The 27,968-nt window shown below is 57.8% G+C and overlaps 2 protein-coding genes across 3 annotated transcripts; both read right to left on the reverse strand.

The window, feature by feature from the left end:
* Nucleotides 1–475: 475 nt before the first annotated feature.
* Nucleotides 476–16,200, reverse strand: SNX32 (sorting nexin 32). Its single transcript, XM_073351719.2, has 13 exons — nt 16,043–16,200; nt 15,775–15,879; nt 15,397–15,507; nt 7,645–7,766; nt 7,266–7,389; nt 6,585–6,689; nt 4,718–4,823; nt 4,234–4,309; nt 3,139–3,178; nt 2,644–2,730; nt 2,368–2,527; nt 2,146–2,231; nt 476–1,549 (listed from the first exon to the last, which is right to left on the reverse strand). The coding sequence occupies exons 1-13, from the start codon at nt 16,082–16,084 to the stop codon at nt 1,496–1,498; spliced, it is 1,218 nt and encodes a 405-aa protein (XP_073207820.1). The 5' UTR covers nt 16,085–16,200; the 3' UTR covers nt 476–1,495.
* Nucleotides 16,201–18,768: 2,568 nt separating this feature from the next.
* DRAP1 (DR1 associated protein 1) lies at nt 18,769–27,901 on the reverse strand. 2 transcript variants are annotated; one of them, XM_073351670.2, is made up of 7 exons: nt 27,731–27,901; nt 23,552–23,624; nt 22,993–23,086; nt 22,353–22,472; nt 21,451–21,541; nt 20,941–21,026; nt 18,769–20,495 (listed from the first exon to the last, which is right to left on the reverse strand). In XM_073351670.2, the coding sequence occupies exons 1-7, from the start codon at nt 27,770–27,772 to the stop codon at nt 20,342–20,344; spliced, it is 660 nt and encodes a 219-aa protein (XP_073207771.1). In that variant the 5' UTR covers nt 27,773–27,901; the 3' UTR covers nt 18,769–20,341. The 2 variants fall into 2 exon arrangements, with proteins under 2 accessions (XP_073207771.1, XP_073207772.1); XM_073351671.2 differs by lacking the exon at nt 22,353–22,472.
* Between the last annotated feature and the right edge of the window lie 67 nt (nt 27,902–27,968).

The following is a 27,968-nucleotide window of genomic DNA, read 5'->3' on the forward strand; positions in this document are numbered from 1 at the left end:
TCTCTGAGTGGGTGGGGTTTTGATGGTCTCCTTTCTTCGTGTCAGAGCTTATCCTGCCATGTACAGCCTTAGCAGGAGATGGGGCCTGGACAGGTTCCCTGCCCTCTAGGGTGTATCCCCCCCCATCACAGGGGGAGCGAGGGGAGTGGGGAGCTCTTCCTGGCAGCTGTGTTGGCCCTGCTGGGGGGAGGCCTTGCCTGGGAGTTCACCCCAGCTGGGGATCCTAGGCCAGCTTCTCTGCTATGAGTGATCAGCTCAGGGTGCTGTGATCGAGCAATGCAGGAGCTGGGGCCCTGGACAAAGGGCTGGTGGGGGTCAGGGTGAGCAATGTTGGAAGCAGGGGAGTCCCAGCAGCAGCTGTGGAGGAAGCAGGGTTGGGGGAAGAGCCTTGATGCTGTGGGGGGCTGGGCCCTAGCTGAGCTTGGGCAGGCTTGGAAAATAGGGGGGTTGACAATGAGGCTGCATGGGGTGGAGCTGGATACAAAATGGGTCTTTATTGGGGGTGTTTGGGGCTGGGGTGTACAGAGCTGTGGATGGACATATTGCCTTGGATGGGCAGAATTGAATGATGATAGCCCCAAGGCTGTGGTTTCTTGTCTTCCTACTGCAGTTTCACGCTCTCTTTCTTCCCCCTGACCAATCTCACACCCCTTCTTCCCCTCATTCTGCCCCTCCCCCCTTCATCTGGTTGCTCAGAGATGGCATCTAGCCTGGATTCTTGTAAATGGCTAGAACAGCTCCAAATCATAGACCTGGAAGAGACCTTAGGAGGTCAGCTAGTCCAGTCCCCTGCACTCAAGGCAGGACTAAGTAGTATCTAGACCACCCTGACAGGTGTTTGTCCAACCTGTTCTGAAAAATCCCCAATGATGGAGATTCCACAACCTCCCTAGGCAATTGATTCCAGTGTTTAACCACCCTGACAGTTAAGTTTTTCCTAACGTCCAGCCTAAACCTTCCTTGCTACAATTTAAGCCCATTGCTTCTTGTCTTATCCTTGGGTTAAAAAGAACAATGTTTCTCCCTCCTCCTTTTAACAGTCTTTTATGTACTTGAACACACCTTAACATCTCCCCTTCCCCCCCCCCACCCCAGTGTACTGCAGTGTGGGGGGTGAGGGACAGAGGGGAAGGGGCTCATCTAAAACAGTAAGACCTGGCTCCAAGCCCTCCTGCTCTAGCTCACTGTCCTTCCAGAGTGGGGATAGACCCCAGGAGTCCTGGCTCCCACCCTACTTCCCCTCCTCAAGGAACTCTGGGCTGCAGCCATGTCTGGGAGGCCAGGGGAGGGAGTTAATGGGTGCTGTGGGGGGTTGCCCCCATAGTCAGATGGGTCCCCCAGAGTTGGCAGAGCAGGGTGGGGAGGCTGGAATGCCAGCAGGGTTGGGGGGGGCAGGGATATGTGGGTTATGAGGCAGCAGCAGTAGGGCTGGGGAGGGTCTCTGCACCAAGGCGTGAAGCAGCCCCTCCCACAGGTGCAGGGCTAGGGGGCAGCATCAGGCATCGCCCTTCAGCACAATCAGGGTGTTCCGCAGCAGCAGGCTACTGGCCTAGAAAAGAGGGAAGGGGTTAGAGGGGAGACACCCCCACTCCCCAGCGCGATGCTCCAGGGAAACTGGGACTCCAAGAAAACCTTAAATGATCCACCCCACACCCTTCTCACAGCTGGGGACAGAACCCAGGAGTCCTGGCTCTCAGCCTAACTGGGAGCAGCATTGCAGGGACTGAACCTGTATGCAGGACCCAAGTATGTGTCTCTGCTGCCCCCTGCAGGCCACACCTGGATATGGCAACTGAGGACAGGGTCTGCACTGATGGGAGGCATGCAGGTGACTGGGTGGGGGCTGGGACAAGCGTTCAGCCCCCCACCCCAGGGTGCAGAGAGCATGGCAGGGGGAACAGGGCTCCCCAGGGACTTGGGGGATGGGGAGGCAGAGCATGCACTGGGTGAGGAGGGTAAGAAAGAGATGGGAGCTTCTGAGGGGTCCCAGTTCAGGTTTGGGGGGGGGGGGGAGGATGCCCAGGGGTTTCCAGCCAGGGGTGGGGGAGTTCCTGCAGCTCCGCACTCAGGCTGGGCTAGGGGGTTCCCAAGGGCTAGCGGGGAGGTGGGTGGGTCCCAGGCAGGGTTTCGGGGGGTCCCCGATACCTTGGCGTGTTTCAGCTCCAGCTCCGCCAGCTCGATCAGGTTTTTGCGAAATGCGGAGATTCGACGTGACTTGAAATCAGTCAGTTCTGCCCGGGGAGAGGGAGAGAGAGAGAGAGAGAACCCAGGAGATCTGGATCCCAGCCCCTTGCTCTACCCCCACCCCCACCCCCAGAGACGGGGATAGAACCCAGGAGTCCTGGCTCCTAGCCCGTCTGTATTCACCTTGCTTGGCGGAGGCTGAGAGCTGTTCAAAGCGCTGACAGCACAGCTGCTGATGGACCTCAGCTGGCTTCACCTCCTTGTTCCTCATGCGGGCTCTGTCCAGGGCCTTGCTGGCATTCTCGTAGTCAGCCAGGGCCCGCAGGCGCCGGTACAGCAGGTCCTGGGGACACAGACGGTTATAAACCTCCATGCCCCACCCCAAGGGGGGCTGCATCTCAGGGCTGGGCCAGGGAGCCCTATAGCAACGGCCCCATCGCGGCCCCGGGCTGCCTGTACCTTGGCGGCCTGTGAGTCTCTCATGTAGTACTTGAGCAGGTCAGACAGTTTCAGATCCTCATCGGATGCCACACGGCCCTCCAACTTCTGGGGAGAAGAGGACACAACGGGGGGTCAAAAGAGGGGGGGTGTAAATCCCACAACTACACCTGAGCCTCTCCGCCCCATCCTTCTGAGCTAATGTCACCCCCTCAGAGGTCCCCAACACCCAGCCATAGGGGGTGCTAGTAAGTGGGGGGTGGAGGTGCAGGATGGGGGCCATGAAGGCCCTGCCTCCCCACTGTAGGGTCTGTGGGGTGGGGCTGATCCTGGTTGTGGGGTTCAGGGGAGGGTGGGGGACACCAGGAGATTGGAGGGGGTCTGGAGCATGAGGAATGGTGGCAGAGTGTGTGGGGGGGGGGGCGGGGTAGAAGCCCCAGAGCAGAGGGGGCCCATAGTAGAGTAGGGGATGGGGAGAGGCCCCTTGGGGAGAGCAGGGAGCCCTCACTCACTCACCCGCAGCCGTTCAAAGAGTTCAGCCAATTTCAGGAAGCTCCTGGGGAGCGAAAGGGAGACTCATCAGTGACATCCTGGTACTTTCCCCCCAGTTACCTGCCCATTGCACCCCGTCCCCCACATCACCATCCCCCAAGTGCCCCCACACCCTTCCCCTAAATTAGGGCCCCCCAATACTGCATCCCCCCCCCACCAGAGAGCACCCCATCCCCCTCAGTGTCCCCTGCACCCTGCCCCCCACCAGACAGCACCCCATTCCCCTCAGTGTCCCCTGCACCCTGCCCCCCACCAGACAGCACCCCATCCCCCTCAGTGTCCCCTGCCCCCTGCCCCCCACCAGACAGCACCCCGTCCCCCTCAGTGTCCCCTGCACCCTGCCCCCACCAGACAGCACCCCGTCCCCCTCAGTGTCCCCTGCCCCCCACCAGACAGCACCCCATTCCCCTCAGTGTCCCCCGCCCCCTGCCCCCCACCAGACAGCACCCCATTCCCCTCAGTGTCCCCTGCCCCCCACCAGACAGCACCCCATTCCCCTCAGTGTCCCCCGCACCCTGCCCCCCACCAGACAGCACCCCGTCCCCCTCAGTGTCCCCTGCACCCTGCCCCCACCAGACAGCACCCCGTCCCCCTCAGTGTCCCCTGCACCCTGCCCCCACCAGACAGCACCCCGTCCCCCAGCTCTACACAAGGCTGCACCGCCAGCTCTGTCTGAGGTGCCTCCTTCCCCCCAGATCTCTACCGCCACACCAGGAAGTGCCCCCCCATCAGCGCCCAACTATCCACAGGGCCCACTCGCCACCACACCGGGCTGCCTTCCCCACCCCCAAAATGCATCCCATCTCGCCACTCTCCCCCCAGCATCTAATCCCCAATTGACACCCTAGGCTGGGAGTGGAAGTGCCCGTGATGTCCAACTGGGGTCATTGGAGGGGGGAGCAGAGTGCATTCTGGGGGGGCACACCTTATACCAGCCCCTCCAAGCTTGGTGGGGGATATTCAAGCCCCAGTCCCAGTGCCTGTTTCCCTAACACAGCTCCCCCAACAAGCAGTTCTGGGAGCTCATAGGGAGCCCCTTTCCTGCACCTCAATACTCACGTCTGGAGCTGGCGGACTTCCTGTGTGCCCAGGCTGCCCAGTGCCACCGAGATAGGGATATAGTCCTCTGCCAGGCCTGTATTGGGGGGCAGCCATCAGGGCAGGGGATGTACCCCATTATCTTAGAGACTCCCCCCACAAATCAGGAGTCCCTACCTCACACCCACCTCCAGGAGCCCGGTGGGGTTCCCCTCCCCAGAACCTCCACCACCCTGCCCCTCTGACCCCTAAGGGCTCCCCCACTGCCTCCAGATGGGGGAGAGCTCCTAGGCAGCTGCCACTCTCCCGGGGATCCCTTGTGCTAAGCACCCCAGGTGGTCCCCACCCACAAGTGCTCCTGACCACCAGGTACCTCCCCTCCCCAGGGGAGACACTCCTGAAAGGGGCAGTGCCAAGGGCCAGGGTGGGGCAGGAGGATGATCCTGGTACCAGAGGGGGCTGTAGGGAAGGGACGGGAGAGAGACAATCCTGCCTCCCCACGTACTCTTGTGGGAGCGCATGACGCGGTCGGCCTTGAGGCAGGTGTCGCGCACCCGGGCGTGGTACTCCAGCAGGAACGTCCGCTCGTGCTCAAAGAACTCGTCCACCTCCTGCAGGGGGTGACAGGGAGCCAGAGATCCGCGGGGTGCCCCACACACGGCCCCACCCATAACAGGGGAGGGGCATCGGCACACACCATGCAGCACCTCTCCGGGGGGTGGGGGGTGCCATGTGGTCCTTGCACATGGGGCGGGAGTGGGGAATCTACGTGGGCTGGGCTAAGTGCTAACATGGTCACTGCTGCAGGGGGAGGAATCTGTGCGGGCTGTGCCACTCTCCACAAGTGCGGGGGGGGGGGGGGAGACGGATATGTGCATGCCATGCCACTCTCTCTGATACCGTGGGGGAGGGGGGCAGTTGCACCAGTGGGGGGGTGGGGGGTGATTTGGGCAGGCCATGTTACTCTTCGCACTGGGGCTTGGCCGGGGTGAGGGGGGTGTGTGTGACAGAGCCCCATTGGTGGTTTGCTACTCTGTCAGCCACTCCTGTCAGGCCCGACACACTCAATACACCTAACACATTGGTATCATGAGATATCACTGGAAAACTAACTCCCTGCTCATTAATATTCCAGGGTGACGTAGGGCCCGGGTGCGTACAAAGAGTTGTAAGTAAGCACTTGAATGATGTTCTTCAGATGGGTTTGGCAAGCAGCGCATAAGCCCAGTCTGCCCTAGGCAAAGGAACGTGTATCTGCACAGCTGACTAGCCCGTCAGGCAGAGACACTGAAGGAACCGCTGCCTACAAAGGTGAACAGAACCAGGTGGGGGAGAGGCCTCTTAGCTAGACAGACAAGGGACCTGAACCGCAAATGATAAGCAACAATCAATTGCTTGTATATAGTATTCCTGTATTATAAAAGTGTAACGAAGAAGGATTCAAGGGGCCAGAGCGGCTGAAATCACAGGCCACTGGGTCCTCCAGCTGAGGGGTTGAAGTCCCCGGGAACTGAGTTTAGGTGAGGACTCTGCTCAGGCAAGGGCTGTAACTCACTGAAGTGCAGTGTCAGTCTTAGGGTATGTCTACACTTACATTTTACAGCGCTCTACTTTGCTGGCTCGGGGGGTGAAAAATCACCCCCCCTGAGTGCAGAAAGTCTGAGCACTTGAAAGCGCTAGTGTAGACAGGCTCCGAGTGCTGGAAGCCGCGCTCCCAGCTCTCGGAGCTAACCCCCTTGTGGAGCTAATCCTCAGCACTCACACACGACCACACTCACACTTCAGAGCGCTGCTGCGGGAGCGTTCCTATGGCTGCGCTTTGAAGTCTCCAGTGTAGACATACCCTGAGAAGCAAAGGTGTAACCATTTATCTTTACTCCTCCTTCGGGTGCCATTTAAACCTCTGCCTTTGCCTTCACTAAACGTATTTGACTCTCCACCAGTTCGGTGCTGGGACTGCCATAAGAGCGCTTGTCAAACCCCAGTGAAATCAGTGAGCCGCCCTGGATTGTCCCTCTGAACGAACAACGAACTTCCTTCCTTCTGTGAGTGTTGCAGGAGCGGGCTGGACAGTGCAGGACCATTTGGGGGAAAGTCAGGATGGGCTGTTGGGGTCACTAGGAGGGGAAGCCGGGGTGTGACCTGCATGGCAGTAGCCTGGCTGTTGGAGTCAGAGCCGTGAGCCACAGAGGCAGAGCACTGAGGGCACCCAGAGCTGCAGGACAGGTATTGGTCTAGATTGAACCCCAAAAATGTCACTGGAGGATCTGTGCAGGGCCCATGGATTTCTGGGGAGATGGGATCTGATGGAGGCACACACTCTATCCCTGCTCCCCCCCACCCCCCACCGCATGCAGTGGGTCCTGGCTCACCTTCAGCCCCGACACCCCGGTGATGAGAGCCTCGTCAGCTGACTTGACGATGTTCCGGAAGAAACCGCCCAGCAGCTCCTTGCGGTTCTTGCCACGTACACTGAGCTGCAAGGAGAGAGAGTGCCAGGTGTGTGTGGGGGGGGAGGTGGGAGAGGGCCCCCCAGGACCCCCTGAACCTCACATCCCCCCCAGCCCACCACAGGGGCTGCCCAGAGCCAGAGATCATAGGAGCTAGGGGGAGGGATCTGTGTAGCCCAGGGTTGGAGGAGAGAGTGGGGCAGGGCAGTGGGGGGAGAAGGAGGTGCCCCCCTCACCTCCCTGGCTCCTTCCAGGCCCTGTGCTCCTCACATTGTGGGGGGCAGTCTCCCACATGGTCCCCCTTGTTGGCGGGAGGCGGTGGAGATGGGAATGGCCTCAAATTGGGTACCTTGTGCTAGGCAGACAAGTAGCTCCGCAGGGAGAGGGGGGTTGTGGCTCAGCAGTGGAGAAAGCTGGTGGCGGGGGGTAGCTCAGTGGGGAGGAGGTGGGAGGTTCAGCAGGGAAGAGGAGAGCTGGGGGGTCAGAGGCAGGCTCAAGGTGTTGCAGGAGGCCAGCAGGATCAGAGGGAGCCTCGGGTCGGTGTGGGAGTTGGGAACTCAGCCAGGGGTGGGAGGCTCTTGGGAGGGGTACTTGGGGTCTCACGTCTTGGTCATATTCCAGGAAGACGTAGAAGTTGTGGTCCCGGCGTAGGACGGGATGGGCTGCCAGACGCTGCAGGAACACCTCGTGCATTGCCACCGTCTTTTTAAAGATGGCCAGGTACTCGCTGGGGGAGACAGGCAGGTGAGCATCTGCAGGGACAGTGTCCCAGTACTGACCCCCTGGACACCCCCCCCACTGCCCCCGGAGCCCCCCCACAGTGCCCCCTACTAACCCCTATGTATCACCTCTCGCTGATCGCCTGTACTGCCCCCATGGCACAGCGCCCCCACTGACCCCTTATTGACCCCACAGCACAGTGCCCCCTAGTGCTACACTGGGGCATTGAGGTCAGCCCCCGCCCTCCCCTGGTGTCACTCACCCCTCCAGCTCCTGCTTCATCTTGGCGAACTCCTCCCGCGTCAGGGTGCTGTTCCCCTCCCCGAGGCGCTGCAGCTTCTCCCGCGATGCCTCGAAGTCAGGCCTGGGGGGCGCAGGGGGGATCTGGGCCGGGGGTGGTGGGGGAAGAACCAGGAGAAATATTAGCTCTGAACCCCTCCTCCAGCCTCCGAAACCTCTGTGACCTCAGGCCCCCATGGGCCCGTGATACTAGCTGTGGGGCAGGCCGGGGGTGAGGGTGGAGCTGATGGGGGCTCATGGTTGAGGCATGGGGGTGAAAGGGCAGAGATGAGGGGGCCTCACAGTTGGGGGAGGGGAGTGAAGCGGGGTGGGGGGGCTAATGGTTGGAACAAAGGAGGCTGGGAGGTGGAGCTGGAGGGGCTGAGAAAGAATTCATGGCCAGTTGCTATGGGGCAGGGGAAAAGGGCTCAGATTGTAGAATCATAGAATATCAGGGTTGGAAGGGACCTCAGGAGGTCATCTAGTCCAACCCCCTGCTCAAAGCAGGACCAATCCCCAATTTTTGCCCCAGATCCCAAATGGCCCCCTCAAGGATTGAACTCACAACCCTGGGTTTAGCAGGCCAATGCTCAAACCACTGAGCTATCCCTCCCTCCAGATGTCCTGTTGGGGGATGATGCCTAGGGCTAGGGCAGGGCAAGGTCAGCGTGGGTGACCGAGACCGGCTTGAGCTGCCTCTCACTCTGGCCGAGTTCTTGGAAGCCCTCCGCCACATGCCCACCAATAAATCACCGGGTATGGACGGGCTGACCGTGGAGTTCTACCGCGTGTTCTGGGACATCCTTGGCCCAGACCTAGTCACCGTCTGGGCCGAGTCTTTGCAGAGCGGGGCCCTCCCTCTTTTGTGCAGGCGAGCTGTGCTCACCTTATTACCAAAGAAGGGGGACCTCTGCAATTTACAAAATTGGCGTCCCGTCTCGCTCCTCAGCACGGACTACAAGGTCGTAGCGAAAGCCATCTCGCTGCGGCTAGGGTCCGTGCTAGCGGACGTGATCCACCCAGACCAGACCTACACCGTCCTGGGCCGCACCATCTTTGACAACCTGTATCTGGTCCGGGACCTCTTGGAACTCGGGTGTAGGGACGGTCTGTCGTTCACCCTCCTGCCCCTGGATCAGGAGAAGGCATTTGACAGGGTAGATCACGGGTATCTCCTGAGCACTCTGCGAGCGTTTGGCTTTGGACCCCAGTTTGTGGGTTTTCTCCAGGTGCTGTACGCCTCCACAGAGTCAGCTTCGGGCGAGGAGTACAGCAGGGGTGCCCCCTCTCGGGCCAGCTGTATGCTCTGATGATCGAGCCCTTCCTCTGTCTCCTCCGCAGGAGGTTGACAGGGTTGGTGCTACGGGACCCGGAACTGCGGCTGGTCCTGTCGGCATACGCCGACGATGTGCTCCTCGTGGTGCAGGACCCGGGTGACTTGGCGTGGGTGGAGGCTTGCCAGGCCGTCTACTCGGCAGCCTCCTCCGCCCGGGTCAACTGGGTCAAGAGCTCTGGCTTGGTGGTAGGGGACTGGCGGCAGGCGAGCTCCCTCCCACCCGCGCTTCAAGCCATCCAGTGGAGAGCGGGTCCGCTGCTCTATCTCGGCGTTTACCTTTCTGCCACGCATCCGTCTCCGCCAGAGAACTGGCACGGTTTAGAGGGCAGGGTGGTAGAGCGGCTCCGGAGATGGACAGGACTGCTCCGGTGTCTGGCCTTTTGAGGGCGGGCACTGGTGCTCAATCAACTGGTCCTGTCCATGCTCTGGTACCGGCTCAACACCCTGGTCCCGGCCGCGGATTTCCTGGCCAACCTCTGGACGTTGATTCTGGAGTTCTTCTGGTCAGGACTGCACTGGGTCTCTGCAGGGGTTCTCCATCTGCCCCTGGAGGAGGGAGGGCAGGGCCTGAAATGTCTCCGCACTCAGGTCCATGTCTTCCGCCTTCAGGCCCTGCAGAGGCTCCTTTATGGTGCAGGTAGTCCGGCGTGGAGCGTACTGGCGCACGCCTCCCTGCGCCGCTTCCGAGGGCTCCGATATGACCGGCAGCTCCTTTATCTCCACCCGAGGGGTCTTCCGCGAGACCTCTCCGGGCTGCCGGTCTTCTACCAGGACCTGGAAACTGTTCACAGCGACCAGGTCCGTGGCGGCCTCCGTGGGGGAAGATCTCCTCGCAGAGCCCCTGCTACACAACCCCCAGCTCCGTGTGCAGGTGGCAGAGTCCCCCTCGGTGCGCCAGAGGTTGGTCCTGGCAGAAGTTACCAGAGTCGGAGACCTCCTGGACTATGACCAGGGAGACTGGCTGGATCCCCTGACGCTTGCTCAGGGCATGGGGCTCTCCAGACCTCGTACTCCCCTGCGCGTACTTCAGGAGGTGAGGGCCGCTTTGCTGCCCGGGTTTACCTCGACCGGGTCCTGCGAGAGGGCACGCCCCACCCACCCTCCACCCCAGGCCCTCCGGACCTTTTCATCAGGCCCCTGCCCCGTTGACCCATCCGACCCCCACACCCCTTCACCGTGAGCCGGCTACACAAGCTGCAGCCGGTCCGGTTCCAGACCGCGCCCAAGAAACATCTCTACATGCTCGTGCTCCACACCCTTCACGTCCTCACCCCCGCGTCCCGCCCTGACACAAAGTGGCGGGACCTCCTGCCACTTCTGGAGGGTGAGGAGCCCTGGTGGGCCAGCCTATATTCCACCTTAGTCCCGAGGCCCGCCGGGGATATCAGTTGGCGGCTCCTTCATGGGGCCGTGAGCACGGGTGTGTACTTGGCGTGGTTCACCCCAATCCCGGACACCTGCCCCTTTTGTGGCGTGAGGGAAACCCTGGCGCATGTCTACCTGGAGTGCGCCAGGTTGCAGACCCCTATTCTGGCTCCTCACGAATATTTTGTTAAAACTTTGGTTGCACTTTTCCCCTCACCTCCTTATCTATGCACTCCCTGTCCGTGGCCCCACTAAGTTGCAGGACCTCCTGGTCAACCTCCTCCTGGCCCTGGCTAAAGTGGCCATCTATAAAACCAGGGTGAGGAGGTTGGCCGATGGAGTCTCCTGTGACTGTGGGGCCTATTTCCGATCCTCGGTCCGTTCACGCCTCCGGGCAGAGTTCCTCTGGGCGGCGTCCACTGACTCCCTTGATGCCTTCGAGGAGCAGTGGGCGCTGTCCGGGGGTCTCTGCTCGGTGTCCCCGTCAGGTTCCCTTTGTTTGACCCTTTGACCGCACTCCTGTCCCTGTTGTTCATTAGTTGTCCCCTGTAACTAATTGGTTTTCCAGGTCCTGTGGACCTCCCCCTTAGGCTGGGGGGGGGGGGGGATCCTTTAGCAGTGGGCGAGCTTTCGTCTGTCCACTTCCTGGATCCCAATAAGGCTAGGGCAGGGCTGGGAGGTCAGGGGCCCTTGGGGGGTCCATTAGGGGCAGGATGTCAATGGCTAAAGGATCCCCCTCTAGAAACACTCTTCCTTCTCCACCCCCGCCCCCCACTCCCATTACAGTGATCCTGTGTCTCCACCTATGCCCCACGCCTTTACAATTCATAGATTCACTGATCAGGAGGGCCCACTGTGATCATCCAATCCTCCTGGATAACACACAGCCCCTGAAAGCTTATGCCCAAATACATTTGTTAGTCTCTAAGGTGCCACAAGGACTCCTTGTTATTTTTGTCTTATTGCAGTTGATTTTCAGTCCAATTTGCTGGCTGAATGCGTTGAGTTGAGTTGTTTTTTTCTTGTTTATGGCATTGGGTATGTGATAGGAGAGTGACATCATCTGCGAAATCCAGGTCTTCAAGGGATCAGAAGAGTGTCCATTTAATGCCTCTTGGCATGTCTTCTGTTATACACTGCATTACCCAGTCGATGGCAACTTTGAAGAGGATTGCAGACATAACACACCCCTGGCATACTCCTCTTTTGACTTCAAAACTGAGCTCACTGTGATCAACACTGCATGTAAAGTTGAAATAGAAGCTTTTGATGATGTTGATTATACGGAAGGGAATTCCACATGCCCGCAGAATGCGCCCGAGGCTGATCCTGTGAAGGCTATCAAAAGCCTTCTCAAACTCTATGCAATGTATGTAGAACTGCTGTTGCCATTCTAAGCACTGTTCTATTATGTTTCATAGAGTGAAGATCTGGTCTGTGTATCCACGCCCTTTCTGAAAACCAGCTTGCTTTTTTCTGAGAACACAATCAACTGCCTCTGATATACGCTGGACTATGATCTTACACAATACTTTGCTTGGCACAGATAAAAGTGTGATACCACGCCAGTTATTACAATCACTGAGTTTTCCTTTTTTGTTATCTTCACTATAACCCTATGGGTCCACTCCTCTGGCCCTTTTTTCTTTCCCAGTCTGATGTAAATAGAGGGGCCAGAATAGATGCTGCTAATTTAGGATTTATCTTGAACAATTCTGCATTCAAGTTATCCTTGCCAGGAGCTTTCCCATTTTTAAAGGATTTGATGGCTTGAATGATCTCTTCCTTAGTTGGGGCATCTGTGTTGATATCAAGATCTTCTTCTGCCTCCTGGGTGTTTGCTTCCTCTTTAGGTGGCTCCCTGTTCGGCAATTCTTTGAAATGCTCTGTCCTGTGCATTTCTTGTTCTTTTTCGGTTGTTAGTAGGTGGCCTTGTTTGTTCCTGGTGAGAGTGTTTGTTGGTGTCTGCCGTTTACCACTGATAAGCCGCGTCATTTTGTAGACGGTTCCTTGTTCACCATGAGCAGCTGCATCCTCTGCTTGTGTTGCCCGATTATGAACATAATGCCGTTTGTCCGCTCTCACAAGGTGTTTGACCTCCTGGTGTGCCTTGCTATACTGCTTGCGGTATTTGTCCTTTAGCTTCTGGGATTTTGTGTCTAAAACTTTTTTCTTCAGGGCTCGTCTGGTTTCTATGGCATTCCATGTGCTGGGTGTAATCCACTCCTTCCTTCTCTTCTGCCTGTAGCCTAGACAGGCTTCACTGCTCTGTTTATAAATTGCTGTTACCTTGTCCCACTTCTTTTTGATCTCCTCATCTGCATTCCCCTCCTTTTCATCAAGGTCTGCAAGTGCTTGAAACCTGTTCTTTAACTGCAGAACGAAGGCTTTCTGTATGTCAGGGGACTCTAGCTTGTCAATATCATAACGTCTATGTCCCTTGTTTGGTGGGCCCACACTGCTCAGTTTTAGCTTGACGGAAGCTGTCACAAGGTGGTGGTCGCTGCCAACATCTGTACCCCTTCTCACTTTCACATCTGTCAGTGAGAGTCGCCATTTACCACTGATCATGATATGGTCAATCTGGTTCTTATCTCTGACACCATGTCAGCCTGTGAATTTCACCATGTTCAAATAGGGTTCCACCTATGACTAGGTCATTCATATTACAGAAATCAACAAGCCTCTCTCCATTTTCATTCATGGCGCCACACCCATGTCTTCCCATTGCTCTGTCATTGTTTGTGTTGTCCTTACTGGCCTTGGCATTCAGGTCTCCCATGATGATAGTTAGGTCGTGGCGCGGTATTCTCTAACTCCGCCTGTAGTGTAGGATAGAATTTGTCTTTTACTTCTTCATCACTGTCATTTGTCGGAGCATAATACTGAAGCAGGGGGACATTATTATGTTTCCGTTTCGGTCTGGCTCTCATAAGTCTGCTGCTGATGGATTTCCATTCAAGCAGGGAATGCTCCACTCTCTTCTTCAAAAGGATGGCAACACTCTCATGGTGCTGTTCATCATCCCATCCAGAAAACAGCAAAGTTTTTCCCGAGGCTGTTGTTAATCTTCCTGATCCCATCCATCTGCTCTTGCTGACACCCTGGATGTGTAAGCTGTAGCGTCTCAACTCTGTTATGACCTGAGCTAGCTTCCCTGCCTTGTACATTGTCCGTACGTTCCAAAAAACAAGTTTGGTTTTTGTCTTGATGTTGAGCACTGAAGTCTTCATGCCAGTGGCTTCCTTTCGGCTTTCGCCACTGGCAGTCATACGGGTCATTGACTCCTGAAGGCCATCACACACAGTAATGGTCGATTTCTCCGTCGCTGTTTCCTTAACATATTTTGTTTTTTACAGGACAGGGTTGTTAGCCCTGTGCCTAACCCCCAACCTGGAGGACCAGGGTGTCTGTTTTGTCTGGCTCTCAGGTCCTCCACAGACCAATCTGGCATGGTTGAACCTACCAGGAGCAAAAAGACCCCGCCGACACAGACTCTGGGGATCATTAGAGCACGCAAGCTGCCCCGTCATGACAAGGCACGGACACTGGAGGACAGGTGGCCAAAGTAGGAGACGTGAAATTGAGAGATTCATCTTTAGAAGATCTTTAGCATGCTATTATTGCCTTACTTGGAGAGATTACTGGCCAACTACAGCTAACGTTGGGAGAGCTGTGAAAAGCAGCGGAATCTCTGGGACTTGGGGTCAATGGTGATCAAACCAAAGCTATGCAAGCCTCCTACAAAACAGAAACAAATGACCTGCAAATGATGTATGTGGACAGCAATGACACTGAATGGATGAATAGGTTTATCTATCTGGGTAATCACTTGACAATAAGAGGCTCTATATCAGAAGAAGTCACATGTTGGATTGGTCTGCATCCATGGCACTTCAGTGTCTTCAAAGGCCTCTGAGCAGGGGTGCTGGAACAATCTGTATAGTGGGGGTGCTGAGAGCCACTGAACTAAACTGTAAACCATGTATAGAATGGAAACCTCCCACTTCAAGTCAGGGGGTGTGGCAGCACCCCTAGCACCCCTAGTTCCAGCACCTATGCCTCTGGGTGGCAGGATGTCCATGTGACAACTACGATACAAGAGTTCAATGTGGTAGTGATGACAACTCTGTCGTATGGAGCAGGAACATGGCCATGAAAAACAGCTGAGGAGAGGAAACCAAACAGTTTTCAGTGTCAAAACATCCACTGGTTTGATTTTGTCACAAACAAAGAGATTCTTAGATGACCCCGGCAAGTTGCAGTCTCACATCCGCTGAGAAGACTGCAAAGGTGTGGTCACCATGTCCAGCACGGAGAAGAAGGTGTGCTTTTACAGAAGCTTTATAGACCTGAGGTCAAAGAAAGTAGAGCACGAGACCAATCACAAATGAGGTTGGAAGATGCAATTCTGAAGGATTTAAGAAGCCTAAATCCTCCCATGCTGACTCTTGCCAAAAGAAGAAGACTTGCAAGGGACTATACAGGATGGAAGTTCATTCTATGTGTACACAGGTACATCACAGCCATGTGAATCTGCTGCTGTTGTGAATTAGAGCAGATTAGAAAAACACCCAGTCTTGACTGAAAAATGTTGAGTGATGGAGAATCCACCACAGCTCTTAGTAAATTGCTCCATTGGTTCATTACCCACACTGGTACACATTTGCATCCTATTTCCAGTCTGAAGTTGTCTGGCTTCAACTTCCAGCCCCTGGATCTTGTTAGACCTTTATTTGCAGACTAGGAGCAAGTCATCCCTTAACCCTCTCTTGGTTAAACTGAGCAGATTGAGCTCTTGGGAATCCCTCACTGTCACAACCTGTTTTCCAGTCCTTTAACCTTTCTTGTGACTCTTCTCTGAACCCAATTTAGCAATAGCCTTCTTGAGTTGTAGACACCAGCACCTGACATGATGTTCCCCCTTATGACACCCTGCCCCATGCCCTCCCAGATGTCCTCCTTACCATGATTCCCATATCCCCTCTCACCCATTACATTGTCCCCCTGGCCCCCTTCATCCCCTCCACTCACAATTATGCCAGCGTATTCATCATTTTCAGAGAAGGTGTCGTGTAGCCAAACAAAGTCCTCATGCTGCCGGACCACAGAGAGCGCTGGGCGGTTGAAGTCGGGCAGGGAGCTCTGCAACAGAGGGGCAGGGAATGAGACACTCCAAACCTGGGACTCCCAGAATCCCCTTCAATATGTGGACCTGCCAGAGACCTCCCCAAACCAGGGATCCCCCAGAGACCACCCCAAATGGAGACACCCAAGGCAAGGACCCTCAAACCTCACTAGAGACATTCCCCAGAGACCCCCCAAACATCAGAGCCCGATGGTGGGAGACCCCCCATAAGGGACCCCTTCCACCCTGTCTCTCCAATCCCCTCACCCCATACTCCCCCTCACCTTGGTCTGGACAGTGAATTTCACCTTGTCCCGTTCGCTGACTGCGTCTGAGATCTCAACCTGCAAGGAGGGGTCAGTGGCGAGCTCCTCCGAGGGTGAGCAAGGCTGGGGAAGAGAAGAGGGTCAGATATGGGAGCACCCAACGGGGGGGGGGGGGGGATGCAGGGCGATGCCCGACCCGGGGCACCGGGCGCGGGGGGCAGCAGGATGCAGGGTACTGCCCCTCCCGGGTGGCGAATGCAGGACCCCGCCGTGGTACCAGGCTCACCTTGCTCTCCTCCCCAGGCGGCATCTCCAGCGGCTCCTCCATGCGCCCCCAGGAAGAGAGCGGCCCAGGATGCCCTGTAGATGAACCCAGGCCCAGGCCTCATCAGCTGACTAGGGATGGGGGGGGGCGCGCGGGCGGAGGGTGTTGTCTCTTTAAATCGGTTGTGAGCGCTATTCCACACCCCTCCTCCCCATTGGGCACCAGGCACGGAGTCCTCGCTCCCATTCGCTGGGATTCCCACTCGTCACTCCCCAGGCGGGGGCAGTGGGGGGCGGTCATACCTTCTTAAGGTGGCGTAGGGGAGATAAGTGTGCGTGGGCTCCCTCTCTCTGGGGGGCTGGTCCCAGCTGGGGAGGGGGTGACCCCTGGCAGCTGAGGAGATGGAGGAGAGAGGCACCTCGGGACGCTGCAGGGGGAGTGGGGGGGGTATCAGCTGGGTGTGGTGCCCCTTGGTATCCTGGGAGATTGGGGGCCCTGGAGGCTACAGGAGGATGTGGCAGTGGGGGCTAGGCGGATGGGCTCCAGCACCCACCCCTTGCTCTGGCTGAGGCAGTGGATGGAGAGATGGCTGCATTGCTTGCCCCATTGCTCCAGACCTACATCAGCAATGAGTTCTGTGGGGTCTCAGCGCCTCAGCACATGGATACCACCCAAGGTCCTACAGCTGTGATCAGGTTACCTTCACAGAGCTGTTACCTTCACAGTCCAAAGAACAAGGCCTCACACCCCAGCCTTAGTGATGCAACAATCGTGCAATCATTGCACAAGTAAGGACACCCCAGGCAGAGCTGGGCATAACCCACCCACAGGCCCAGGTCTCAGTCACTTTGCCTTTCAGAGGGAATGGCCCAAACTATGTGCTTGTGTACTCCCTGCTAACACTGCGTGGAGTGTTCTCTGGTGGCAAGAGCTCATACCAGCTGCTGCCGCTGCACTCCCATTCATTGTCCTGTACCTCGATGGGCAGAACGTCATCCTTTCAAATCAGGAAATTCCCAGGTTTGCTCCCTGCCTAGGACCCAACAAGAGGGCACATCCTAAGGCCATGTCTTCATGGTGATGTTACAGCAGTGTGGTTTGCTCACTCAAAACGCCGCAATGTAATCGCAGTGAATTGAAGTGCGTCCACACCCCTTTGCTACAGTCCTTCTCCTTGCAGCCATACAGCTCTGAATCAGTTCGAATTCACCACACAGCATTCAAGGCAGGGAGCCCATGGTGTAACATTCCACCACTTTGCTCTTGGCCCCCTCTCCAGTTTAGCAACATCCTTCTGGAACTGTGGGCACCAGAACTGGACACAGGATTCTAGCAGTGGCAACACCAGTGCCGAATAGAGAGGTAACAGAACCTCCCTTCTCCTACTTGAGATTCCCGTTTATGCATCCATGCATTATGAGATGCCCCCCAGAAACTCCGGGAGTCAAATGAAAACTCCCATGGTTCCTCTCCTAACATCTGTTCATTTTGCCAGTGCCTTTTCTGACCTAGCGTCAGCCAGCACAGACATCCCATTGCTGAGCACCAGGATCAGGACAGTCACTGGTGCAAAGAAACGTAAGGGAGTGAGGTAATATCTGCAATGGGACCATCCCCTTGTCTCTCTAATATACTGGGACCAGGAGGGCTACAGCCCTGCAGACAGCTACGACAAAGGGAACATTAGCCTATTCAGTCTGAGCTCCTGTCTCTCATAGCCCAGGGCAGCCCTCTACTGAGCCCAGGAGCCTGTGATTGGCTCTTCAGGAAAGGTCTCCAGCCTTGATTTGAAGACTACATTTGGCTGGGCTCTCTCGAGCCTGTCCTCTCGCCCCCCAGAGCCAGGGGAGGAGCCAGGGAGAGAACCCAGGAATCCTGACACTCCCGATTCTAGCACCAGTTCCTACATAGTGGTGTGCATAGTGATAAGGTGAACTGTCTCTCCCTCTAGGGGCTGATCCTCCCAGAGAAGAACAGGAATTTGCTTGTGAAAGGAGCTTTTTCCAAGGCACTTAGAACAGGGAGCGAGACTCCCCGCACACACACCTCCAGGGATGCAGCTACCTCCCTGCTCCCCCTTGGAGAGAGACGATGGGGCACCAGCCCAGCAGGGGGACAGGAAGGCAGGTGCTGTGGAGGAGGATGCACTTGCACCAGGGGATTGGGAAGAGACTGGAGCTGCAGTGGAGGGGGGACAGTTAGATGGAAGGGGGTTAGAAGCTAGTTCCTTGATGACTGCTCTCCAGAGGGAGCGGGGGAGGCACCCAAGATTAGGGTGGGGTTGCAGACATGGGCACTAGGTATCCCTAAGCCTTCCACATCTGGGGAGGTACAGAGGGGACTTCAGCCCAGGGTGCAGGGGATGGGAGTAATCTCAGTGTGTAGGGGTGCAGTCTGCAGGGGTAGGGGGACAAACTACCAGCCTATGTCAATGGGGAGTGGGGTGGGATCTCACCTGGCTGGAGGGTGGGATGTCTGCCATAGCCCAGGCCAAAGCGGGGGGAGGGAAGGGGTTGGGGGATGTAGCCCAGGCCAATGAGGCTGATGTTTGGGAGCAGGGATGCTGGACCAGTCCCTGCAGCTGCCAAGGAGCCCACAGCTCATTCCAAACAACCTGACAGAGCTCTCCCCTACCACACTGAATCATTACCAAAGCTGGGGATAGAACCCAGGAGTCCTGGCCAGCTCTGTTGCCCTTCTCCAATAAGAACCAGCCCATTGTAAATTTCATCCTAAACACGGACGGATTCTAGTGAAATCAGAACTTTATTGAGTCAATACAAAAAAATCAAACAAATGCGTTAAAAGTCGCAGCGTCCCAGCTCTCAAGGTGGCCGCAAGCCACGCAGCATTTAACCCCGCATCCCTCTTTTCCCCACCCCAAGATAGCTTAAAGCCCCCCTGCCCTGAAGGGGTGCCAGGACCCACCCTGTTCATGGAAACAACCCATTCCCAATAGGACAGACCGGGGTGAAAAGGAGCTGTGGGAATTCCTGCTCCTTAGGATTACGCTGCACCGGGGTAGGGTGATGGAGCCCTGGGGTTTAGCAACAATAAAAGAATGGAGATATAATCTGCTAAATATCCAGGGAGGGAAGGACTGGGAGGGAGGGAGAGGGGGAAAAAGAACCCAGGAGTCCTGGCTCCCAGCACTTCCCTGCTCTAATTATTAGATCCCACTCCCTTCCCAAGAGTCCTGGCTCCCAGTCCCACTTGGAGGGGGAACGTGCAAATGGCATAAAGGAATGAGAACGTACAGAGCCCGGGACATTCATTTTTAAAAAGAGTGCTTAAAAGCTCCATATCTCACAGATTTCCCGCCCCCATCCCGGGGGTGAAATCGAGGCAGCCGGGCGTGTGGGGGGGATTCTGATGGGTGAAACCACAGGACCATCTTCCAGTGGCAGATACAGTTAAGCCCAGGATAGACATGCCCAGAGACAGTCCTTTCATGTGGGGGGGGGGGGGGGGGGACTCCTTTCCCTGCCCTAATTACATCCCCCTACTTCAGATTCATCCCAAACCAATCATCAGACCCAAGTGAATTTCACATGCAGTGATGGGGGGCAGGGGAAGAAGCTGCTTGTGAGATTCACTGTGTCCCTCTCCCTCCTCCAGTGGATGTAGGACCAGCCAGTACAAAGAGGCCACCACCCCAGGATCTGAGAGAGCAGTGTTGGGGGCAGAGAAAAGGGGGACACCGAACCAGGGTTGAGGTGGAACCGAATATCCTGTTTCTAAGAAAAATGGAGCCCAGCTGCCCACCAAGAGCCATGGTTGCTGGGTGGGGGCAGAGCTGAGGGCACCACTTAAAAAAATCCTGCCCAAAACCAAAGAGCCCTGTGATCTGACAGACTGACAACACTGAGGCCTGGAATGGAACTGAATGTCCTAGACAAAGCCTAGATCACACCCGTAACATCAATGTAAGCACTAGGCCTACACTCTCTGGGAAAGACACCCCGATCCTTGGGGCTGAGGAGAGAGAAATCAAGCCACAAGGAAAGGGCAGGGGGAGGTTTCACAAGCTGGGGTGGCTGTTTTGTCCCCATTCCCATCTCTGGAGACACCAGCAGCTAATCACTGGGTTGGCTCAGTGGTGCTCTGTCTGTTGGGGAAGGCGCCACAGAGAGGGATGAGAGCAGTGGGGAGGGATGAGGCAATCTGGGCTCTGAGAATCAGGGGTTCGAGCCCAACCCAGGGACACAATAAAAACAAACCACGTGGAGGTAAAATGCTTTTCTTTTTTTTTTAATAAATTTAAGAACCACCCCCTCCCCCCCGAATGCAGCAACTAAAACAAACTAAAAGGAAACGGGGCTACGAGTCATAATCTTCCTCCTCCTCATCCTGTGCTGGGGCAGGGGGTGCTGGTGCAGAGGGCATCATGGCAGGCAGGGCCGGGGGAACGGAGACAGGCATGGCCATGGTGGACTGTGGGGGGCAGGTGAAGTGCAAATATGGCGCCGGAGAGCTGGAGCCAGGGAGGAGAGAAGGAAGAAGGTTACTGTGGGGGAGGGGAGATCATCTACCCCGTATCCCTCACCCCAACCCTTAGCCCAATCCGATCCATGGGCCCTTCCAGTATCCCCACCCTGGATTAGACCTATAGTCCCATCCAGTCTGGTAGCCACCCCCTCCATCAGTGCAACAAGCTCATCCAGCCTGGTATGCCCCTACCCCGTAACACAGTCCCCCAGAGGTCAGGCTCCATCTGATCATACTTACTGCTGTTAGGTTTCTAGTTATCACTACCCTTAAGTAGCTAATGCTCTGCTCTAACCACTAGATCCCACTCCCATCCCTGAATCAGGGATAGAACCCAGAAGTCTTCCCCCCGCCCCCAGTCCAAGATCTAAGCACTAGGCAGCACTGCCCAGCCCGTCAGCACTACTGAGCTGGCAGGCCCCGATTTGTACCTGGGAAAGTGGGTAGTGGGGCGGCTGGGGGGCGTGGACTGGGACGTCTCCTCCTCCCCATCGCTCTCGCTGTCCTCAGAATCCTCCTGTGGGGGCAGGGTAAGCAGGGGCTCAGCATGGAGATGGCACCATCTGAGGGACACAGTGACTGATGCTCCCCAGAGCTGGCCCCATGGGAAACTGAAGCAGAGAGAGGGGAAAAGGACGCACCCTGGTTCGGAATAGAACCCAAGAGTCCTGGCTCTCAGCACCGCCCCCTGCTGTAACCACCAGACCCTACACCCCTCCTGGGACACCCAGCCCATAGATCATACAGGGAGGCAGCCAGGAGGGGCAACCTCCAAAGACGGGGAGGGGACGGCATTCCAGACCCTTCACCATCTGTGCCCCACGGGGGACTACCCCTCTCACTCAGCTCCCCATGCACCTCAGCAAGGCTCAGCCAGAAGGGGGCACTGCTGCATGCAGGACGCAGCCTGTGGGCTGGGAGACACCTCCTGCCAGATTCACCTCCTGCTCGGAGTCCGTGCCTGACTGCTTCGGGTCCTTTCCTTTGCTGCCAGTGCCGCCGTTCTTCCGCCCACTGCCCGGCTTCCGGCCCCTACATCCGGAGAGAGACCAAGGAGTCATGGGGGCACTGCCAATGGATGGGGGCTCCAGCAGAGATTGGTGCAGAAGGAATCCCTTGACCGCATCCCAGGGTCACCCAGCCAGTCCCCGGACTCCACATCAGGGCTCCCGGCCACATACCACCCCAATGCCTTTCAGCAACGCTTTGGGGTTCCACCTCCCAAGCTCCCAACCCGGCCACAGCACTCCCCACTGGGACAGTCACCTATGACGTGGGCCAGTCCCCCGCGGGACGCAACAGGGAAGAGGTATTTAGGAATCGCTTTGCCACATCACTGGAGTGTAGACATCTCTGGTGTGGGGCATGGTGGCGGAGTAACAACACACAGCAACACTGCACAGGTTCAGGGTAGGAAGCAAAGAGAAGCCCCGCACCTAGTTCTGATGGCAGAGCGGGGGTTTTGGGAGGCAGAATGGAATCAGCAGAATGGGAATTGAGCTACGACACCGGAGTTCATTTCCAGATTCTTAGTGAAGTGCGATAGCATCTATAGTGACCACCACCATCTGTCCATGTCTTCCTGCAGCACAGCACCCCCTAGTACTGTGCTGGGGCCAGCAGTGACTGAAAGGGGGCACTTCCGGTACTGAGTCCCACTCCGCCCCCTGCAGCACACTGGGGCATCGAGGCCAGCACTGGCTGTGAAGGGAGAGTGAGCCCCTAGGGGCCTCCTTCCCGGTGGCACACTGGGGCATCCATTGGCCAGCACTGGCTGTGAGAAGAGCACCCCCTACTGAGCCTCTGCCCCGCTCCCTGTAGCGCAGCGCCTCCTATTGCCCACCTCCTGGAGACCTTCTCGCCCTCAGCGTGGTTATCCTCCACATCTCCCTGCATGTCAGGCACCGAGGCTACCAGATCCTTGAGGAAGTCGAACTGCTGCTCCAGCTCTATGCACTGCTTCCTGCAGGGAGCGGAGAGCAGCTCAGACTCTGGGGGAGGGGACTGCAGCACCTCCACCCCCAGAAACCCCGGGGACCTGACCCCCAGCCCCTATTGGCTTCCTGAGGGCTACTAGAGACCCCCATGTTATATCCATCCCAGCTGGGGATGCAGTGTTCAAAGCCCCTCCTCCCCCTCCATAACAACACAATAATCACCATTACCTCCATGAGCCTTAGCCCTGCTCGGGATTAGTGCTTCACCCCTGCCTCCCACCCAGTTGAAAAGGGGGGAAACTGAGGCATAGAGGAGGGGAAGGGACTGTCCAGAAGTGCCACAGTGGCAAAGCGGGGAACCAAACCTAGGAGTCCTGGCTCCTAGCCCCCTGCTCCAAGAAAAGTGGGAGAGGTCTTTCTGTAGCACGGCAGGTCTGCTTGTGGAGTAGATCTGGCATTTCTTTGCTCCAGTACTGCGGGGGTTAGGTCAGAAAGTCCCCAGCTGGGCAGAAGCGGGGGGAATGCAGGTGGAAGTAGAGTACTTACAGGTGAGAGGTGGTCATGGTCTTGGCATTTCTGGATTGTGTCACCTGACAGGCCTTCCTGAGGAGCGACTCCAGGAAGAGCTCCAGCGCCCGGGCTAGGGCAAGCCAAGGGTTAAGGGAACTCAGCACTGCGATCAGAACAGAACACTGCTTGTACTAGGATCACTGTTCATGCGGATAGAACCCAAGAATCCTGGCTCCCAGCCTTCCCCCATCCTGCTCTGACCCACTAGCCCTCCTTCCCTCCCAGAGGTGGGGATAGAACCAGAAGACCTGGCTCCCAGTCCCTCTCATCCCCCCAGTCTAAGACCACCTCCCTCCCTGAGCTAGGAGAGAACCCAGGAGTTATGACTTCCAGCCTCCTCCCGCCACTAGATGAGCTACCTCTGATTCTCTGTCTAACCTGCTGTTGTAATTAGCCACCAGCCAGGGCATTGAAACCTACAGGATGATGACCCAAGCCTGGCTGGGAGGGAGATCCCTCAGGATTGGCCAGACCACAAGGCAACAATTGGGGTTTCAGGAGTGGGAGCTGGGCAACACAGCACTCCCAAGGATACATATTATGACAGGGACGGCAGCGGCCACCTTCCCAATCTCCTCATCTGTCTGCATGATCTTCTTGATCCGGGCCTGGAGGGGAGACAAGAAGAAATAGTTAATATCAGGGGTGGGGTGTCCCACTCTCCTATCAACATTCAGTGCCAGGGACATGGCTGTGTGGACCAGAGAGAGTGCCCCCTAGAGGGGAAAGGCACCATAACTCATTCCCCATTCCCCTGAACCAGCCAGTCTGCTGCCCTAACAGCAAAAGGCCCCAGATCCCATTCCATGCCCCCTGGAACCAGACAGTCCCTGACCTAGGGCTAGATTTGTACTCCCAGGCCCTCTGCTCTAACCACTCGACCCCACTCCTCTCAAGTGACTTTAGATCCCCGGACACAGGTGCCATGCACCTCTCCAATTCATACATTACATTGTCACCCCTTCCCTGGGTCATCCTTCCCTGCGTCCCCAGGGAGGTGGTTGCTCCCGCGGGAGTTGACACAAGAGCAAAGCCTCCATGGGTCACTGGCTCCTCAGCCTCTGTGGTGACTAGGGGACTGTGGGTGGTTGTCAGGCAGGGGCCAAGGCTGAGAACTGTCAACTTGTTCCATGCTTGCCCAACCCCCATGGAACATCACCTCTACCCGAGGGCACTGGTAGCCTCACACCAGAGCTATTCCCTGCCCTGATTATGGCTCTGTGTGCCCTTCTTGTGCCCTGTGGCTTAGCAGTGCAGCAGGGCCTCCTGTTTCCCCGCACAAGATAGTGTCCAGACTCGCGATCCACCCCTCCGGATGCAGAATCAACGCCCTTTTCTCCACTGGACTGGATTGTGTCGAAACCAAAGGATGTTTGTGTCCATGTCACAAGGCAATAATATCTCCTACACACAGCTAAGGGGCAAACCACAAGGTGTCAGCTGTCACAACCCAGGCATAAATTGTGAGGACCAAAGCTGAGCACAAGCTATTGAAAATAAATCTGATCTGAGATTGGGAGCTTCCTTGTTGTGCTGGGCACTGACCAGACCCCATCCTGAGATTAGGGGACCCCCATTGTGCCAGGCACTGCATGGACCCTGACCCAAGTTCAGGGCCCTTGTTGCACCAAGCGCTTCACAGACACAGAGTGAGGCAGTCATTGCCCTACAGAGCTCACAGTCTAAATAGAGGAAGTTTTATCCTCAGATTACAGATGGAGAAACTGAGGCACTAAGAGACATGTCTTGCCCAAAGTCACAGCCAGGCTCTGAACACAGATCTCCAGCCCCATCCCGGTGCCTTAACCACAAAGTCTGAACCATAGCTTTGGGAACTGACGGGGGATGGGGACTAGATTCAGTTTGCTGCCAACTCTTATGATCTTACCATCAATTTCACAGTATAAATACCCAGCTTGTAGACTCAAGAGATGCAGGAAGAATCACAGGTTTTATTTAAAGCTTAACATCTTGACCCTTAAAAGCTCCTCCCCACCAGCCCAAAAGGCAAATAAAATACCCCCCCCCCCATTGATTTTTTTTTAAAGGCCTGATCCTGGATTTTTAATCATTTGAAGATGGCAAAGCAGATTTCAGTCATTTGGGGGGGGGGGGGGAAGAGAGGAGGAAGGTTCCCCATTTGGCATCAGGGACCCCAACCCAGGAAAGGAGGAAATGAAACTGACAGGGAAGAGAAGGTGAAACTGACCAGGATGCTTTCAGCTCCCATCCTACCCCACTGCTGAAGATGAGACAAAGATAGAAAAGGCGTGCTTTGTGGTGTGAGTAGGCCCCACTGAATCCCAGGGGAAAAGGAGGCCTATAAACAGTAAATCTATCCACTTCTTCCACAGTAGCAGCCCCCTCCTGCCATTCCAATAAGAACCTTTCGCCTTTTGACGGAGGCCCTCCGCCCTACAGTAGAGTCTCCGGGGAGGCGGGTCCGGAATTAACCCATTTTATGTAAAGGTGGGCAGAGGGAAGTGTCCCTTCCACCCTTACCAGGACAGCACAGATGGCAGAGCTGGGGCTAGAACCCAGGAGTCCTGGCTCCCATGCACCCTGCCTTCCCCCGCACACCCCTCTGGCCACGTTGTAACCCACTAGACCCCATTCCCCACCCAGAACCAGGGATAGAACCCAAGAATCCTAAGGCAGACCACAGTCCCACTGGACAGGAGAGTGAACGGCACACATTCCCCCTGTTGGCCCACCAGAGATGGTGTCCCAAAGGATAGGTGGGGGGGAATTCATCATCCTTTGGAGGGAGGAAAGAGAGTCTCTGTGTGAGGGAGGAAGTTCATAATGGTTAGGGGGGTGTTCATGAAGAGCCAGACCCCTATATGGGTTGGGGGCACTGACCAGAGAGGTCATGGGAGGGGAGATCAGGAAGGGGGTTCCCAGAGGATCCCTGAAGAGGTGGGAGATCAACATAATGAGGCCAGATCATAGGGGGAAGGGTCTTCAGAGGCAAGGGGCATCCTTGTGGGGATTACCAGTGGGTGGTATGAGGTGGAATCCCTATATGGGGCAGTGGGGATCCCTGTAGGGGAAAGAGGGTAGTAGGAAAATCCTTATGGGACAGCAGGGGAGTCCTATATAGGATGCACGCAGTAAAGGGAGAAGTGGATAGTTCAAGCATGTCTCTGAGGGGGACAGGGGACCCTATAAAAGAGGAGGCAGCAGGAGCATCCCTATGGGGGCACTTTGGGGGAAGACGACAATGTTGGACTGAGACCAGTAAAGGGAGGCAAGGGAAGGAAGAGGAAGACTGGGCCTGGGAGGTCCAGGCTTTGGGACAAAGAGGCTGGGTGCTAGGGGGATGCTAGGCCGGCCCAGGGGGGTCAGGTTAGGGTGACAGGGGGGGCGCTAGGCCAAGCCGGGGGTGCCGGCTGGGGGGGGTGGTGAGCTAGGGTTAGGGGTGCCAGGGGGGAGGCACTAGACCGGCCCGGGGGCTGGAGTTAGGGGTGCCGGGGGGGGCGCTAGGCCAGCCTGGGGGCTGGAGTTAGGGGTGCCGGGGCGGGGGGGCACTAGGCCGGCCCGGGGGCTGGAGTTAGGGGTGCCGGGGCGGGGGGGCACTAGGCCGGCCCAGGGGCTGGAGTTAGGGGTGCCGGGGCGGGGGGGGCACTAGGCCGGCCCGGGGGCTGGAGTTAGGGGTGCCGGGGCGGGGGGGGCACTAGGCCGGCCCGGGGGCTGGAGTTAGGGGTGCCGGGGCGCGGGGGGGGCTAGGCCGGCCCCGGGAGCTGGGGTTAGGGGTGCCGGGGCGGGGGGGGGGGGCTAGGCCGGCCCCGGGAGCTGGGGTTAGGGGTGCCGGGGCGGGGGGGGGGGCTAGGCCGGCCCCGGGAGCTGGGGTTAGGGGTGCCGGGGCGGGGGGGGGGGCTAGGCCGGCCCCGGGAGCTGGGGTTAGGGGTGCCGGGGCGGGGGGGGGGCTAGGCCGGCCCCGGGAGCTGGGGTTAGGGGTGCCGGGGGGGGGGGCTAGGCCGGCCCCGGGAGCTGGGGTTAGGGGTGCCGGGGGGGGGCTAGGCCGGCCCGGGGGCTGGGGTTAGGGGTGCCGGGGCGGGGGGGGGGGGCTAGGCCGGCCCCGGGAGCTGGGGTTAGGGGTGCCGGGGGGGGGCTAGGCCGGCCCCGGGAGCTGGGGTTAGGGGTGTCGGGGGGGGCGCTAGGGCCGGCCCCGGGAGCTGGGGTTAGGGGTGTCGGGGGGGGGCGCTAGGCCGGCCCCGGGAGCTGGGGTTAGGGGTGTCGGGGGGGGCTAGGCCGGCCCGGGGGCTGGGGTTAGGGGTGCCGGGGCGGGGGGGGGGGGGCTAGGCCGGCCCCGGGAGCTGGGGTTAGGGGTGCCGGGGGGGGGGCTAGGCCGGCCCCGGGAGCTGGGGTTAGGGGTGCCGGGGGGGGGCGCTAGGCCGGCCCGGGGGCTGGGGTTAGGGGGTGTCGGGGGGGGCTAGGCCGGCCCCGGGAGCTGGGGTTAGGGGTGTCGGGGGGGGCTAGGCCGGCCCCGGGAGCTGGGGTTAGGGGTGCCGGGGGGGGGGCTAGGCCGGCCCCGGGAGCTGGGGTTAGGGGTGCCGGGGGGGGGCTAGGCCGGCCCGGGGGCTGGGGTTAGGGGTGCCGGGGCGCGGGGGGCGCTAGGCCGGCTCGGGAGCTGGGGCTGGGGGGGCCGAGGGTGGCGCTAGGCCGGGCTGGAGTTCGGGGTGCCGGCCGGGAGCCTCGGGCCCGCACTCACCGGCGGGAAGCGCGCGTTGTATTTCTTTTTCTTGCTCGGCATCGCGGGGCTCGGGCTCAGCCTCCAGCAGCGGCAGCAGCGACCCCCGCCCGCCCCGCTCCACCCCGCCGGCTCCCGGCGTCGCCCGCCGCCGCACCGGCCGCCAGGGTCCTAGCGCCGCCGGAACACTCCAGCGCCGGGCTGACTCCATCCATTGCCCTGCCCCCCGGACTCCTCCCTTTTCCAGCCGCCCCCCGGC

Source organism: Lepidochelys kempii, chromosome 7, assembly GCF_965140285.1.
Source record: "Lepidochelys kempii isolate rLepKem1 chromosome 7, rLepKem1.hap1, whole genome shotgun sequence".
Lineage (NCBI taxonomy): Eukaryota > Metazoa > Chordata > Testudines > Cheloniidae > Lepidochelys > Lepidochelys kempii.